This window comes from Sprattus sprattus, assembly GCF_963457725.1.
Source record: "Sprattus sprattus genome assembly, chromosome: 16".
Taxonomy (NCBI): domain Eukaryota; kingdom Metazoa; phylum Chordata; class Actinopteri; order Clupeiformes; family Clupeidae; genus Sprattus; species Sprattus sprattus.
Window position 1 is genome coordinate 23,692,685 of NC_137914.1, and position 16,672 is coordinate 23,709,356.

Consider the following 16,672-nt stretch of genomic DNA (forward strand, 5'->3'; position numbering starts at 1 on the left):
TAGACACTCTTATTTAGAAGCAGACCTCTAAACGACCCGGATGTTTCTACTGTCCCTGACAGAGAAAAATGGCTGGTTTTAGCCGACGGTTCTGTTTTAGCCTACGCTGTGCTGTCCCCCATTCTACTGTTGTCCTATCTGTTTGACAGTTGAGACAGTATGGTCAGTGGGCAATGGTTTTATGGTTCCTAAATGATTTGGCGCTTTTTAAGTAAAAAAGCCTATGTTTGTGCTTGGTGTTCAACGCACCCGGAAAGAGGCACCTGTGTCAGTGGACCATGTAACGGTTACCGTTATTCGGCTTGTCCACCTATAAAGAAGACGACGGAATAGAATTTAAATTCGTTTTCTGCTATTACATTGGTTTTAACTAGCCCAGGAATGATGGAATGTGAGGAAAGCTTTCCCAGTCCGTGTGGGGATGGGCTTAAGACACCTCTACACCTCCGTCCACCGCCCGCGCCGTATCGAGTCAATGTCCAGAAGAGTAGCGTATGCTCTCGTGCGTATTTTGTGGTAGTAATGGTCTTCTTCCATTTGTACATAATCAACGTCATTGCTTTACTCCTGTACGTACACTACAACTCTGCAACTGGAGAAGTCAGATCCGGAGAAGATTCTGTCAGGGAAACTAGCAGCACCAACAGCCATCATCCTTCCCCTGATCCTCATCATCATCCTGCTGCTGCCGATCCGGATTTGAACCTTAGACAGTCTTATCGCCTTCCGCGCTTGGAGGGAATTCGGGTGAGGACACTTTTGTAATATTGAAATATGCATGGTGCATTTTCCGAAACATAAGAATTAAACTTTTTAGAGTACAATTTAAACCAACTCAAATGGGGGAAACCTTACTTCTTCAGACTAAGCAAGGAGTGGGGTATGTAGGCAGTCTCTTAAATAGAATGCGCTTGTTAAGAATACGGATGAAGACCTGCATGTCGAGACGCGTAATTGTAAAGAAGGATGTTTCCCTCTATACCGTTGAATTTGTGGATCAGTAAGAATTAGTAGGCTACAGCCTGTTTTTCCACGCACCCCGTGCTAAATTCTGAAGTTGCACCATAACAACTTCCTTAAAACATTCTACATCATAATCACAAAAGACAGAAATACTTCATAACATGCTATTGAATTTCATCAATCATTATTATGGATGGAATTGACCCTTTTCTTTGCATGCATCTGTACAGGTGGGGCATGTGCAGAGAGTATCGCTGGTGGATGATAGAACCCATGAGATGCGGACCCTCAGTCTGAAGCCTCTTCTGTTTGGTGAGATTTGCTGCACACAACACGGAGGGTATAATCCCCTCAATGAGATGCCCACAGCTAACCTAACAATTACACAAGTAGGACAAGGCTATTCATCAGTCCTAATGTGAAAAAAAGTAGGACAAGGCTATACATCAGCCCTCATCTGTGAAACAGTAAAGTCCAATTTAATAAATACCCATCTTTATTGTCGTTATTTAAAATCTTCAAATATAAAAAACAAAATATCAGCAAATATGTACACAAGTGAAATTCGATTTGCCGTAGCATCTAGTGCCTGGTTCTCGGCACTTCAGATGGGAAATGCAAACTGGGCCGTTATCTGGTACCCTGCATCACACCCCAACCCCAAAAAAGACTACTCTCTTCCCATCCTCTAACCCCTACAACGATGGCGTTTCCATTTGCGGGCGGCGTTGGTGAGGTTCCTGTGGCGTTTAGACCAGCTGTAGGCTTTGTTAACCAACAGTCTGTTGCCTGTCACGGTGCCCGTCAGTAGAAAAGTGCCCCCGTTAGGGTGGTGGCGGCTCAGGTTGCCCACACAGGTGGCATCGCGCTCCAGCCAGAGGGACAGACGCCCACGCATCTCCCCACCAAGCAGGGGCCCGTGCTTTAGGACCTCCAGCCGAGAGCCCAGTGAATATTTGGCCACCACTGAACTGCTGGAGTTGAGCCTGGTCAAACGCAGCTTCACCACTGGGTTGGGGAGAGGGGGAATAAAGATGAGGAGGAGGGGAGGCAAATGTGTAAGCATCAGACAGTTTGTACGATCTTTTAGAAGTGGCTATAGGAATTTTAAATGATTTAACAATTACATATGAATAGTATGAATATTACAAAGACACAAAACACAAAGGATAGGAAAGGCAACAGACTCCTTACCAAAGTCACTTCTGCAGAAAATGTCTAGCAACTCTTTGGGTGAGTTTGCCTCCTGTAGCTCACAATCTTTACAGCTTGCCTGGGGAATGACTGACATAAAGAGCACATAGTGAGAAGCCGTTAAATGTGTGTTTGAATGAGTTCATTCACTGTGTATTTTGATGCATAATGAACGACTGGCATAGGTTGCGCGTGTTTGTGTGTATTGTAAACGTGCACATTTGCCTACCCCATCGTCTGTTGCCAGTGCTGTTTGACTGTGTGACTGAGGAGATGCACATCAGATGATCTTTGGGGAACTGGTCACACTGCAGTATTCTGGGCCAGGGGTAACCATAGCAGTTCATGATTGGAGCACAACTATCCCTCACCGATTCACAGAGACTCCTACAAGGGGAGATCACCCTGAGACATGTGAAAGGGAGGTTGAGGGCAAGAGAAAATAAGTCAGTGAATAAAAAAGGAAAATGCCACAACTTCAATGATCACTTGTCTTTTATCTTTTTTGTATTTTTGGAAGTATGCAAACAACACTTTGCATTGTGTTTTAAGAAAAGGCCTGTCAGATTGAAAGGTACAATTACAGTCTTGAAACCACATAGCCTACGTATGTCAATATATTGTGAACAGGAAGACAACATGTGAAGAATTGTGAGAAATAACAGAGAAAGAAAGTTTCTATTTTTACATTGAAAGAATAATTCATAATCTGGTAAAAACAAAAAACTGATATTTTTTCTGCCATAATTTACACAATTGACTAATATATGTTTTGGAATGCCTTGACGTTGACGATATCAGATGGTGACAGACAGATAATTCCTATCTCGAGCTATGAGACCCCAAAAAACAAAGTTATAAACTTTCAGACAAACAGAATATCTACACATTAACTTTGTAACTCAAACAATGTGTCGTATTGATTGTTATTGCCAAAAAAATCATTTGATTACCAGTCCCCATGATGTGTATGAATGCAACCTAGTAGCAAAGTGTACTATACACATGGAATGTATCTGCAAGCACTTAACCAGGTTATTAAGGTATTAGTTTGGTTTCGTACAAAATCTGTATGTGTGTGTATCGTATCGAAAGCACTTGCTTTCTCGCCTGTAGAAAAAAGGGTGTGTGTGTGTATGAGTAGCATGCTAGAGTCTCTTACCTGTCCAGACAGACTGGAGCGAAGAGCGAGCAGAGGAAGATGCGGGCGTGCGGATGGCACTCACGGGCGAGCAGCGGTAGCCAGCTAGCGCTCTGCTGGACGGCCTCGCCCGGTGCCTCGTGCCCCAGCAGATTGGGCAGACGCATGTTGCTGTAGCCCAGGCCCTGGCACAGGGCCATGTTGGTTGGGATGGACACGCAGCGCGAGGACGCCTGCGGTTCCCACTGCCCCCCGTCCAGCACCATCCCTAAGATGGGCCTGAGAGCAGCCAGCAGCAGTAAGGGCAGCAGCAGGGAAGCACACTCGTACATATCCAAAATCTTGCAAGGAAAGTCAGCTGTAGGCAGTCTGTGTGTCTGTGTGTTAGTGGGAATAGTCCTCTGGCAGACAGGGGCAGTGACAGGATAGGTGTATATATACTGGACTATGAGTGGTTACCTCTCAAGGGGCGGACCTTCTGGTATCTGGTGTGGGTGTTGTGTGTTGCTTGTGAGGGGATGACTTTTGCTCAATACATACTCCCTCATTATCCCTTTCTTTCCTGTGGCCATTGCTGTGCTTCTGGTATTCCATACTAGTTCATTTGATGAAGACACGTTAAATGGCACCGGTGGCAGACTCTCAGAATTGAATGACACTTTGTCCCATATGGATCATGTAGTTCAGCACACTTTAGCTCTTTAGAAGATTCAAATGAGTGTTAAAGTGACAGTCCACTGTGTGTGTGTGTGTGTGTGTGTGTGTGTGTGTGTGTGTGTGTGTGTGTGTGTGTGTCTGTGTGTCTGTGTGTCTGTGTGTCTGTTTGTCTGTGTGTGTGTGTGTATGTGTGTGCAGCTGAGCCTGTGTGTGGGACTTTGAGGTGTTATTCTTGTCCTGCTGTCAGTGTAACCTGATTTCTGCCCAGACCAGCGCATACTTCCTCTCCTCTCTCGTCCCGGGGCCCCAGGGAATACAAGCCCCCTCTTCCCTCCTCCCACACTCACACACAATTTCACTAGTCTAATGAGCAATGAAAGCCTTACTACAGAGCTGTAGCCAGCAGCCGCCTCTCCGGAAATATTTCATTAGCTGTGTGTGTCTGTGTGTGCGTATGTGTGTGTGTGTGTGTGTGGGTGTGTGTGCTCACTCGAGGCAGCTGAAGAGAGATGGCAAGGACAATGTGTGATGATACTCACTAGTGAAACTCAAGTTCACCCGTATCATCAGCTCCCACCCACAAGAACAATGGTCCCTTCAGAGTGGGCCATTCATTTAGGGCCCGTCTCATTAACACCTAGGAAGTTACCATAGCAGGCCAGGCTGGCCCCTCCACACACAGAGCCCTGGGGAGGACACTCATTATCCACGTATCCCCAATCACTTAGGGGACTGTTTACATGTAAACACCAGCTCCCACTCCCCCTCTCCAGAGGGCCATGTGAATGAGTGGCAAGTGGGACTTGCCGTGTTGGGACTAATGTTGCCAGTGGCCTCAAACAAGTGTGAGCCGGTGATACACATCAGGGGCATGGATATGGTTAAGACTGTGCTGTGATGAAATCAATGACATCTGTAATTGTTAAATGCTATTTTGCTCATTGATTGTTGCCATCCATATTGATCAAGTGTGGCCAATGGTAGAAAATGCGGGATGAGGGTGTGACCCCAATTGCTGACGTTCCTATGAGGTCACTTCCGAGTGAAAGCCCTAATCACAGCTGCTCAGCTCAACAATAGATCAAGCCCACTAATCCCACCAGTCATTCTCCCTCTGATGCACTCAGTCTGGGAGTGCAAAGACCCACCTGAGCCAAAGATCAACTTCGCAGGTCATTCAGACTGGCCTCTGATCCCAAATCCACCTCGCCCAGTCATTCAGACTGGACTATGATCCCAAATCCACGTGGCCCAGTCATTCAAACTAGGCTCTGATCTCAAATACACTTTGCAGGTCATTCAGACTGGGCTATGATCCCAAAACCTGTTGCAAGTGCTCAAGCCTGACAAGCCAGCCATTGTAATGCAATTACTGCATTGCTTCAAACTGACTGTTACAGCCGGCTCCGAAGCCGCAACATAGAAACGGAGTCGGACAACTGAGATACAGTTAAAAGTCAAGGTGAAAGGACAGAATATAAGAGTGTGTGTTGCTTGCACCAGTAGTTAGGAAGCAAGCGAGAGAGAGAGAGAGAAAGAGCCTCAATGAGAGATGGTGCCCTCCAGTAGAGAGGAGAACCCTTTAAATACCCGTACACACCCCTCTACAGGTGTGCACATTGGACCAGTTAATGCCACCGGGCCTCCACAACCCGTGCAATGACCGCGCATAGCCTGAAGGAGGCACAGGGGCTCGTAACACTGAAAGACGTGTGAGTGTGTGTTATCATCACCAAGCAGGTTTGACAGTATTTTATGTTTTGTGCAAAACTCGCATGTATAACTGTCTAACTTTTTGCTTTGGATTGGGTTGGGTTGAGACCTCCTCAGCATGATCCCATTGGAATTGTCTTGCTTAAACTGTCTGAGGTGTGGAACTCGGGATGGAACTCACATGATTGTGACCGATCAAACCAACTGAACCGAAACTTCTCACCGTAGAAAATCTTAGGTATCAGAAAGACGGGTGCCCACACCTGCCTGTTAAATTAGTAATCTATAATCTCTGGAAGACTGCAGTTGGTGCATTGACAAAGTTGTACATTTTCTTGCTGATAATTGTATTCGTGTGACCTCAAGCATGGTTAGGTCATACTGTGCTGCCAGGGCCCATGACAGGGGTGCCATGCTTTGCTTGTCCTACTATTACCCTCTCAATCACTTTGTCAAAGTCCAGCCTAAACTTGTGCAATAACAGGACTAGTGTAAGTAACATCAGTGTAACCTGCTTGTTGACCATAAATGCTTTGTCTGTAAGATCAGTGCACCATGCCACATTGGAAGCTGAGACCATGAACTCAACATTGCCAGCATCTTGCTTTGTTTCGCATGCTACTGCTAACAAGCTCACCTCACTACAGCTACTGCTGGTGTGCTAACATGTGGTGTCTGTGCTTCAGAGATCCCGGGCTTTCTATCCGTGGAGGAGAGCAGCGTGGTCATGCAGCTAGCCCAGCTGCAGGGCCTGATGCAGAGCTCGTCCATGGGGCCCAGTGACAACCTAGAGGAGCAGCTCAGCCAGGAAGAGCTGTTCAGCCTGCTGGACCTCAACCAGGACGGTCTGCTCCAGAGAGAGGAGGTGAGTAGTCTGGGTCGAGTGGATGAGGGGAGGAACTGGAACTGGAAGGGCTGAGGCATGTTAATACGATAAGAGATGATTTCAGCTGCTCCTTTGAAGGGGTTACAGCCATGGTCCATGGAGCTATTGGATGTGAGTTTGGGTGACCAGAGAGGCAGCTGGAAGTGCTTCACACCTTGTTGCACTAAAGTGTCTCTTAAATGCCTAGACGTCAACTAGAGAAAATCCAGCTAAAGGGGCATGTTATTGTCCAGGGTCCAGACCTATTCTGATCAAGCTTCACTGGCACCATGGGCTCCTCTCTCCGCATCCATGGCTTTACCTGCACAGGTAGAGTGGAAAGCCTGAAGGTAGAGGAGTGGAAAGGCACTATGAGATATGAACACCTGCATGTACAGTGCATGTAAAAAGCATGTAAAAAGCTACGTCATCTGCTGAGCTCAGGTCAGTTGGAGTCGTGCTCACCCTTGTGTTTGTGCTGTTTTACTCTTCTCTGCCTCTTGAGACTGTGTTTTTGTGTTTGTGCTGTTTTACTGTACTTGCCCTAAAGAGACTGTGTTTTGTGTTTCTGCTGGTTTTCTTTACTTGACCTAAAGAGACTGTGTTTTTGTGCTGTTTTACTTTACTTGGCCTCTTGAGACTGTGTTTTTGTGTTTGTGCTGTTTTACTCTTCTCTGCCTCTTGAGACTGTGTTTTTGTGTTTGTTGCTCAGATTCTGAGCATGTCACGCTCTCATGACGCAACCTGGCTTAGTGCGCACAACCTCCGTGAAATCCACTCGGGCCTAGAGAGCAACCCAGCTGGTAAGAGGAAGAGAGATAGTGTGTGTGTGTGTGTGTGTGTGTGTGTGTGTGTGTGTGTGTGTGTGTGTGTGTGTGTGTGTGTGTGTGTGTGTGTGTTTAGGTGTGTTGGAGAGAGAGCGAGAGAGAGTGAGTGTGTGTGAGTGTTTAGGTGTGTTGGAGAGAGAGAGAGTTAGTGAGTGTTTGTAGATGTGTGTGTGTGTGTGTGTGTGTTTCGGTGTGTTGGAGAGAGTGTGTGTGAGTGTTTAGGTGTGTTGGAGAGAGAGAGAGAGAGAGAGAGTGAGTGAGTGTTTGTAGATGTGAGTGTGTGTGTGCATGGTGTTGTGCATGTGTGTGTGCGTGACCTGACGTAGTGGCATAATACCTTCACATGAAAGTTTCCGGACTTGTCCCATCATCACTCATTAAAATCTAATTGTTTGGGTGGGGGAATATCCCGGATCCTGGCCCCCTAGGATTCCCCCCTCATACACACAGACACACACACACACACACACACACACATTCAAACTCAGGCACATCCGCCACCTCACCCCCTGCCCCCCTCACACACACACACACACACTCAAACTCAGGCCCATATTCCACCTTGCCCCCCGCCCCATACATGCAAGGTCCCTTTCCGGCCCCCCCCCATTGTGTGGCCTGCGGCCTGCTGGGGTTCAGTTCCGGAGGGGACAAAGTGAACAAGCAGCCGCTGACCCGAAAGTAACGCACAGGGAGGGAAAAATAACTTATGTGTGCCGGAATGCAAATGGGTTCAGAGTGGGTTACACATAGTTATTGTTTCTCTGTGTGTGCTTGTGTGTGAGTGTGTGTGTGTGTGTGTGTGTGTGTGTGTGTGTGTGTGTGTGTGTGTGTGTGTGTGTGTGTAAATGAGTGTGGTGTGTACTTAATGATATGAATGTGTGTTATATACTTTGTGTGTGTGTGTGTGTGTGTGTTATGTGGATTATGATGAGAGTGTGTGTTATATTAATGTGTGTGTGTGTGTGCCTGTGTGTGTATGTATGTATGTGTCTATGTATGTATGTATGTATGTGTGTGTGTAGGTGTTTTGTCTCTGCAGGACTTCAGGCGTGTGAGTAGTGGTGTGTTCAAGAGAGACAGCGCTGGAGGGTCAGACTGGGACAGGTGGACTCAGCGCAGACACAAGAGCACACACACACGCCTGAACCTCGGGAACGGAGCTCACCGCACACTCCAAAACATCAGGACCAGGTACACACAAACATGATTATACACACAAACAGGGTTTGTGTCTTGGAGAGAGAGATCAGCCAACAGTTTCTCTCCGTACATGTGGTAAAGGCTTAAGTGGGTTCACCCACAGTAAACAAAGCGCAAGTCTGTTCCTACATTCTCAGATCCTTAATCAACTGAAACGTGATCAAACTCCGCTCTTCACATTAATAAATAATCCCTGTTGTTAATTAACAGGGTTTAAAGTGCATTGAAATATTTATTTCCTGTGTGTGCTGCAGTGTTGTGTTCACACCAACACAGAGCTTCTCCCATGACAGTCTAAACATCAGGAGCTACATTTTGCAGAACAGTAGAAGACCAAACTCGTTAGGATACCATAAATGTCTCCTTTAGGGAAAACAAATGTATTTGTTGGTCTTTACACCTCTCGACTGTCTTTGTCCAATCAGAGTGACGCGCCTCTCTCGTCTGCCCTCCTCATTGGTGGAGCTGAGCGAGCCCCTGGAGGTGGTGCGGTACGAGCAGGGTGGCTACAGCCACGCCCACTACGACAGCAGCTCCACCCATCCAGATGCCAGCTGTGCACACACCCACCTGTCAGCAAACACCTCCACACCCCGCCAGATCCCCTGCAGGTGTGTGTGTGTGTGTATGTGCGTGCGCGTGTGTGTGCGCACTTGTGTGTGAAGCTGTATGGAAAGAGAAGATTTTACTATTGCCATTGCTGTTTCATTCTTTGTAGAGTCTTAGGAAAGAGTTTGACATTCAGGGAGACAGAACTTTGTAAAGATCAGACAAAACATATGAAATTTAGATTCATATTTTATTAAGGGTGGTAACTCCAAGTTTTAGATTCGGATTTCGTTAAGGGTGGTAACTCCATGTTCCTCTTTACTCCCCTGCTGTTACCATAGATACTTTTATAAGATAGTGATTATTTGCTTCTCTTGTGAGGTGCTGCAAGTGTATGTTCTTGTGTCCACAATATCACAAACACTGCAATGCATACCAAGTCAGAATGTTAAAACAAGGAACAAGGACTTACTGGATTAAATGCTCAAAACTCGGAAGGCTTTAATGTAACCCATCAAAGTTTTCAGCTGAGTAGGCTCTGCTGATGGCTTGTGAGCCAAGACGTTGTTAGGGCTGATCATTACATCATTTATCTCTTTTCTTCTTCAATGAATCTCTCTCTGACCGATCCCTGAATCTTCTGTGCAGTGTGTCCGTATCTAATTCCAATCTCAGCTCAGCTGCAGAATGACACCTCAGCCACTCTGAGTAGAGCTTGGAGTTGTATTGAAGTTGTGTTGACTGAGGCCGTGTGTGGGGTTGCAGGTACATGTCTGTGTTATTGTACCTGAATGCTGTGGAGGGAGGGGGTGAAACCAGCTTCCCAGTGGCCGACAACAGAACCTATGAGGAAGAGGTGAGTGCCCTTCTCCATGCAGACCTCAGCATCACACACTGGGTCAGGCTGTCCTGCGTTAATACTGATGTGTAGACAGGGAGAAATGATTCAGAAACAACTACAGCATGGTTCACTGTTTTACACCATATTCAACTGTCATCTCTTTTCCCTGTGTGTGTGTGTGTGTGTGTGTGTGTGTGTGTGTGTGTGTGTGTGTGTGTGTGTGTGTGTTGTGTGTGTGTGTGTGTGTGTGTGTGTGTGTGTGTGTGTGTGTGTGTGTGTGTGTGTGTGTGTGTGTGTGTGTGTGTGTGTGTGTGTGTGTGTGTGTGGTGGTGTTTGTGTCTCTGTGTCTGTGTCTGTGTTTGTGTCTGTGTATTTTCCCTGTGTGTGTGTGTTTGTGTTAGGCACTGGGAGATCTCACACAGCAGTATTGTGACAAGGGCAATCTGAAAGTGAAACCAGCAGCAGGGACAGCACTTCTGTGGTACAATCATCTGTCAGACGGCTACGGTAATGTTATCATCACCTCTAACATTATTAGCACTTAGCAACCATTTGTACACTTCCCATAATCAGACTGTTTGCTGCTACAAGTGGCTTTGACCTGAGAAAATCTGGCTAAATGGATTTCTTTCACTGCAAAACAATGTGTCTTTAGTATTAGAACCAGAGACCATTACACGCCATGACACCATAAAACAGATATATAGAAGCCAAACATATTTTTTTTAGGGCTTTCTAAGAAAGGCCTCTATCAGCTGGGTGGTTGTAGCAGCAGGTATTTGTAGCAGCAGGTGTGCAAAGACTTGATGCTTTTTCTGGGCATTGCAGGGTGGATGGGTGAGCTGGACGAGTACTCTTTGCACGGGGGGTGCTTGGTGACCCGCGGCTCAAAGTGGGTCGGCAACGTTTGGGTCAACGTCGACCCGGACCAGCAGCGCCAGGCTCACTACCAGCGTCTTGTCTCCTGGCAACCTGAGAGCGCAAATCCACCACGCTCCACTCACGCGGACCTCCACCAGGATTTGTGATGCTTACAAACCAGTTCCTTGTCAGCAGAGTCAACCCCAAGTTCACCCCATAGCTTTATCCCATGGTCAGGATTTTTGATTGTTTTATTTGTTTCTGGTACATGAGGATGTAGGAGTCTTTCCCCCACCCATTGGGAAGTGTTTTACTAGTTTAAGATGTGTGTGCTCAGGTTTACAGTGTGTCTGTTAAATGTTTCAGGAGTATGCAGTTTGTTCACTGGTTTGTTTGTTTGATTTATGTATTTATTTATTCACAGGTTTCCTTATTTACATATCATTTTTGGATATTTATTTACTGTTCAGACTGTTCATGAATGTATCAGATTTATTTACGAAAAAGAATGGATTTTATCTTTATTAAATTGTTATTGTCAAATTTATAGACGTTCTAAGAAATGAAATTGTTATTTATCCTGGAAGGGGAGGTGTCCAGGAGTTCAATAAGTTGCAGAATAATTTATCTCCACTGTATGGCGCCATTGAACATTAGTGTAAAATTCTATGTTGCTGCACGCTCTCACTTGAGAGCAGCGTTCCTCTCCGATTACATTCCACAACAGTAAAGTTTGTTTGCGAGTGGTAATCAATGTCTACCTAAGAGAAGCAACTACGAAATAACTTGGTGTATGTCTCTTCATCTGTGACATTAAAAGTCTGTGTAAAAAAAAGCGCATGCAGTGCCTCTTTGCCCATGACAACGTGTCACCCCTTTTTCCCATAACAATGAACGTGAATAAGAGTGGCTATGGATAAAGACAGTAAAGAGAGAGTGAAGAGGGAAAATACTGAAAGAAGGAGAGAAAATGGAGTGAAGCTGAGAGATGTAGTGTGAGAAAGAGGAGTTGGAGAGGGATAGAAATATTTCATGCACTAATTATAGACAAGCATGTTAAAGGTAAAGGCTATAAGACCATCTACAAGCAGCTTGATATTCCTGTGACTATAGTTGCACATATTATTCAGAAGTTTAAGGTCCAGAGTACTGTAGCCAACCTCCTAGGGGAAAATCAATGACAAATTGATGCAGATAATACAAATGGTAACCAAAGAGCCCGGAACAACTTCCATGAGATTAGAGGTGAACTCCAAGGTCAAGGTACATCAGTGTCAGATCGCACCATCCGTTGCAGTTTGAGCCAAAGTCGACCTAGGAAGACACCACTGTTGAAAGCAAATCATAAAAAAGCAAGACTGGAATTTGCCAAAATGCAAAGTGACAAGCCACAGGGCTTCTGGGAGAATGTCCTTTGGACAGATGAGACAAAACTGGAGCTTTTTGGCAAGTCACATCATCTCTATGTTCACAGATGCAAAAATGAAGCATACAGAGAAAAGAACACTGTACCTACTGTGAAACATGGAGGAGGCTCGGTAATGCTCTGGGGCTGCTTTGCTACATCTGGCACAGGGTGTCTTGAATCTGTGCAGGGTACAATGAAATCTCAAGACTATCAAGGCATTATGGTGCGAAATGTGTTGCCAATTGTCAGAAAGCTTGGTCTCAGTCACTGGTCATGGGTCCTCCAACAGGATAATGTCCCAAAACACACAGCTTAAGACACTCAAGAATGGCCTTCTATGAGACCTGCTCTAAATCCTTTTGAACATCTTTGGAACGAACTGAAACATGCAGTCTGTAGAAGGCACCCTTCAAACCTGAGACAGCTGGGGCAGTTTGCTCACAAGGAGTTGGCCAAAATACCTGTTGACAGGTGCAGTAGTCTCATTGAGATTTACAGAAAACACTTGATTGCAGTGATTGCCTCAAAAGGTTGTGCAACAAAATATTAAGTTGTGGGTACCATCATTTTTGTCCAGGCCAGTTTCATTCCGGTTTTTTATTATTAAACCACAATTCAAAAGTAATGTCTGATTTTCGTTAGTTAATTTTCAGTAAATTTGTATTTATTATAACTTTTGTCAGTTTCAAGTTATTTCAGTGACCATTGTGGGCTCTTCTTTCTCTTACGGAAGGGTACCAACAATTTTGTCCACGTCTGAATGTCTCACATGCTCAGAAGCTGAGAATGTACTAAATGTATGCTATTTGAGGGATTTCTTAGGGATGATATGACATGTTAGACATATTCCCTTTTAACAAAACCTTTGTAACTAGCTTTCACATGTCATTCATTGGGGCCATAATCAGCATTATAAGCCCTATAATCACAAGGGTCTCAGTCCGGGCTGAAAGAGCAATGACCTTGTCAAATTGTACCTGTCATTAGATTTGCATTTCCTGGAGGAAATACTAGTGTTAGCAAAGCAAAATAGTAATAAAATAAATATAAACTAAAATTTTACCAAGTTTAAAGCATGAACAGTGAGGGAGAACAGAAGGAGGAAGGCAAAAGGGAAGATACACATATTAAGTTATTTTTCAAATATAGGAAAAACTATATATAAAATATATTAGAAATATTAACAGAATATGTTAAAGGAAAAAAATGAAAGAGCTGTGCAGTCTATGCAGGAGTGTGCAAATAAGAGTGTGGCATAAGAGTCCATGTTGGGGACCATCTCCACTGTTTTCAGCGCGTTGAGCTCAAGGTTGTTCTGTCCACACCAGCCACCAGATGATCAATCTCCCGCCTGTAGGCAGACTCATCCCCACCAGAGATGAGCCCAATGAGGGTGGTTTCGTCCGCGAACTTGAGGAGCTTGACAGACTGGTAACTGGAAGTGCAGCTGTTGGTGTACAGGGAGAAGAGTTGAGGGGAAAGAACGTAGCCTTGAGGGGAACCGGTGGTGATGGTCTGAGGGTCAGATACATGTTTTCCCAGCCACACGTGCTTCCTCCGGTCAGACAGGAAGTCTGTGATCCACCTGCAGATGGAGTCAGGCACACTCAGCCGAAGAAGCTTGTCCTGTAGAAGAGCCGGTGTAACAGGCCATAATATACCCCCAGTTTGGACTTTACCTGGGGTTAAATTCATACCCTCTAGGCCAGATTATATGCCTATGATATCAGTAGTGTTGAGTGATATACACAAGAAATACTTAATTTTTTAACATTTTATTGGGGTTTCAGCTTTGTCAAGTAAGTTAAGTGAGAACGCTAACTGACTTAAATCTTAAAACTCTAAATTATAGACTTTTATTACTTCAACCAGAAAAACAGAAAAAATATTAGACTTCCACAAAGATTACTACCTCCTGAAACGTCAACTTCAAGACCATGCTACAATATAAATGTTCAAATTTAAACACTGATAACAACATCAAAACATCCACAAAGATCAAAGATTAATACAACACTTCTCAGTAATGTTACACATTGAAATAAAAGCACATACCCAAAACGTAATTAAATTGTAACATAATATAATAAAAGTCATAACGTCCTGAAACTTCAAGTTCTAAGACTAGCCAGTCATCTCTACAATATCAATGTTCAAAGTTAAACACTGATAACAACATCAAAAGGATCATGTTTTCAAGATGCGTCAGTCAGTGTCAGTGATGGCTTTGAGATGCCGCAACACAAGCCGCTCAAATGACTTCATCACTGCAGAGGTCAGGGCAACGGGTCTGTAGTCATTAAGTCCTGTGATCTTTGTTTTTTTGGGAAGAGGAGAGATTGAGAGAGACAGTTATGGCATATGGGGTCTGAAGAGAAAGAATAGGGACAGTGATAGAACATACAAAATAAAAAATGTATACAATTGAAGGTGGATAGGTAGAGTAGAGCGCAATAAATATAGACGGAGATTGTGAAGGTGGAAGACTAAAGGTAGACACAAAATATATCCTGCACCTACGCTCGACCCCTTGGCTTATGAGAGTTATAGGCCTATCTCTAACTTGCCTTTCTTAGGCAAAATTCTAGAGAAGGTTGTTTATAGGCAACTTTGCACCTTTCCGTCTCAAAATTCCATATTTGATGCCTTTCAATCTGGGTTTAGGGTAAAACATAGCACAGAGACTGCTCTAGTCAAAGTCCTAAATGACCTTTGAATTGCGACTGACAGTCAAAAAATATTGATTCTCGTTCTCCTTGATTTAAGCGCTTCATTTGATACAATTGATCATGCTATTCTTCTTCAACGTCTTCAGCACTCAGTTGGCCTCCAGGGTACAGCCCTTGATTGGATCTCATCCTATTTAAACGTGAGATCCTTTTCTGTTTCTATCAATAGCCTCTCTTCTGATGTAAGGCCCATCTTATATGGGGTTCCTCAGGGGTCAATTCTTGGTCCTTTGCTTTTTAATTTGTACATATTACCACTTGGATCTATCATTCAGCAACACAACATCTCCTACCATTCATATGCTGATGATACCCAACTTTACTTATCCATCTCCTCTGATGACCCAAGTCTGGTAAATGACCTCACTCGTTGTATCTGACATTAAAAATTGGATGGCCCAACATTTTCTAAGGGTAAATGATGCCAAGACAGAGATTCTGGTTGTAGGCCCTAAGGCCCTGAGAAATCACTTTCAACCAATTCTAACCTCCCTCTGGGCAATACCATGTGAGAATGTTAAAAATGTAAGAGTGGTCTTACTTTTCAAAAGCATATATCTGACATTACTAAGACAGCCTTTTACCACCTCAGAAATATTTCTAAAGTTCGTGGCTTCCTGTCTTTAAAGGATTCTGAAAAATTAGTTCATGCATTTATCTCAAGTCAGTTAGATTACTGCAATGCACTCTATACTGGTCTATCAAAACAGATCTATCAATTTATCCAAAATGCAGCTGCTAGAATAGTCACTAGAACATCAAAATTCAATCATATCAGCCCTGTTCTTAAATCACTTCACTGGCTCCATGTACAACAAAGAATTGAGTTCAAAATACTCCTTCTTGTCTATAAATCACTTAACGGCCTTGCCCCTATATTTCCAAATTGATTTCTTTTTATGATCCATCGTGTTGCCTAAGGTCCTCCAATAAATGTCTTCTCACGACCCCAAGAATAAACACCAAAGATGCACACAGTGCCTTTAGTTACTGTGCCCCAACCCTCTGGAATAGCCTACCTAAGGTCATCAAACTCAGCGCTCTCTTTTAAAAAGGGAATAAAAACTTTTTATTTTCTTCAGCCTATTCATGACTATAGGTCTTTGTTTTTAACACTTCATTTTAATGTTTTTAATTTAATTGTATTCATTTTATTTTATTTCATGTATATACATATATATATTTTGCTAAGTGTGTTTGTTTATTTTGTCTGTTTGTTTGTTTGTTTATTTTAGATAAATTGAATGTCTTCTCTGCACTCAAAGCACATTGTGTCTATGTATAACATATGAAATGTGCTATATGTGCCTAGGTGGCATAGTACTAGTCAGTTGTTTGTTTCTAAGCACGTACCAAATTGTGAGGCGCTCTTGAGAAAATTGATGTATGGTTTCATGTGTCGACTGGACAAGTCTGAGAACTGCATAGTAGAGGCTCTGGTCAACCCTCTAAAGAGCTGTTATCGATTTACCTCGACATTGGCACAAAAGTCTTCATACTTTTTAATGTGTGTTGTATTTATTTGTATTTTTTTATATATATATTTTTTAATTTTTATAATTGTATGTCTGTTACTTTATATGGAGACTTGGAGTCTGAAATAAAGAATATAATATATAAATAAACTTGAACTTGAACTAGAACTAGACTATGCACGTTGATATCCTACAGTAACGCAACAGTGTAGCTAAGAGACTTGGTGTGTAACAATTACAATTATG

At 43.8% G+C, this 16,672-nt stretch overlaps 2 protein-coding genes across 2 annotated transcripts; one reads left to right on the forward strand and one right to left on the reverse strand.

Moving 5' to 3' along the window:
* The first annotated feature begins 165 nt into the window (after positions 1-165).
* On the forward strand, positions 166-11,552 carry p4htma (prolyl 4-hydroxylase, transmembrane a). Its single transcript, XM_080854309.1, has 9 exons — positions 166-747; positions 1,194-1,275; positions 6,355-6,533; positions 7,246-7,336; positions 8,386-8,554; positions 8,989-9,174; positions 9,878-9,968; positions 10,355-10,460; positions 10,782-11,552. The coding sequence occupies exons 1-9, from the start codon at positions 382-384 to the stop codon at positions 10,979-10,981; spliced, it is 1,470 nt and encodes a 489-aa protein (XP_080710435.1). The 5' UTR covers positions 166-381; the 3' UTR covers positions 10,982-11,552.
* LOC308377594 (secreted frizzled-related protein 5) lies at positions 1,652-3,546 on the reverse strand (the record flags this gene model as incomplete). Its single annotated transcript, XM_080854310.1, has 4 exons — positions 3,320-3,546; positions 2,387-2,562; positions 2,158-2,247; positions 1,652-1,971 (listed from the first exon to the last, which is right to left on the reverse strand). Exons 1-4 carry the CDS (start codon positions 3,496-3,498, stop codon positions 1,652-1,654), a joined length of 765 nt encoding a protein of 254 aa, XP_080710436.1. The 5' UTR covers positions 3,499-3,546.
* Positions 11,553-16,672: the final 5,120 nt, after the last annotated feature.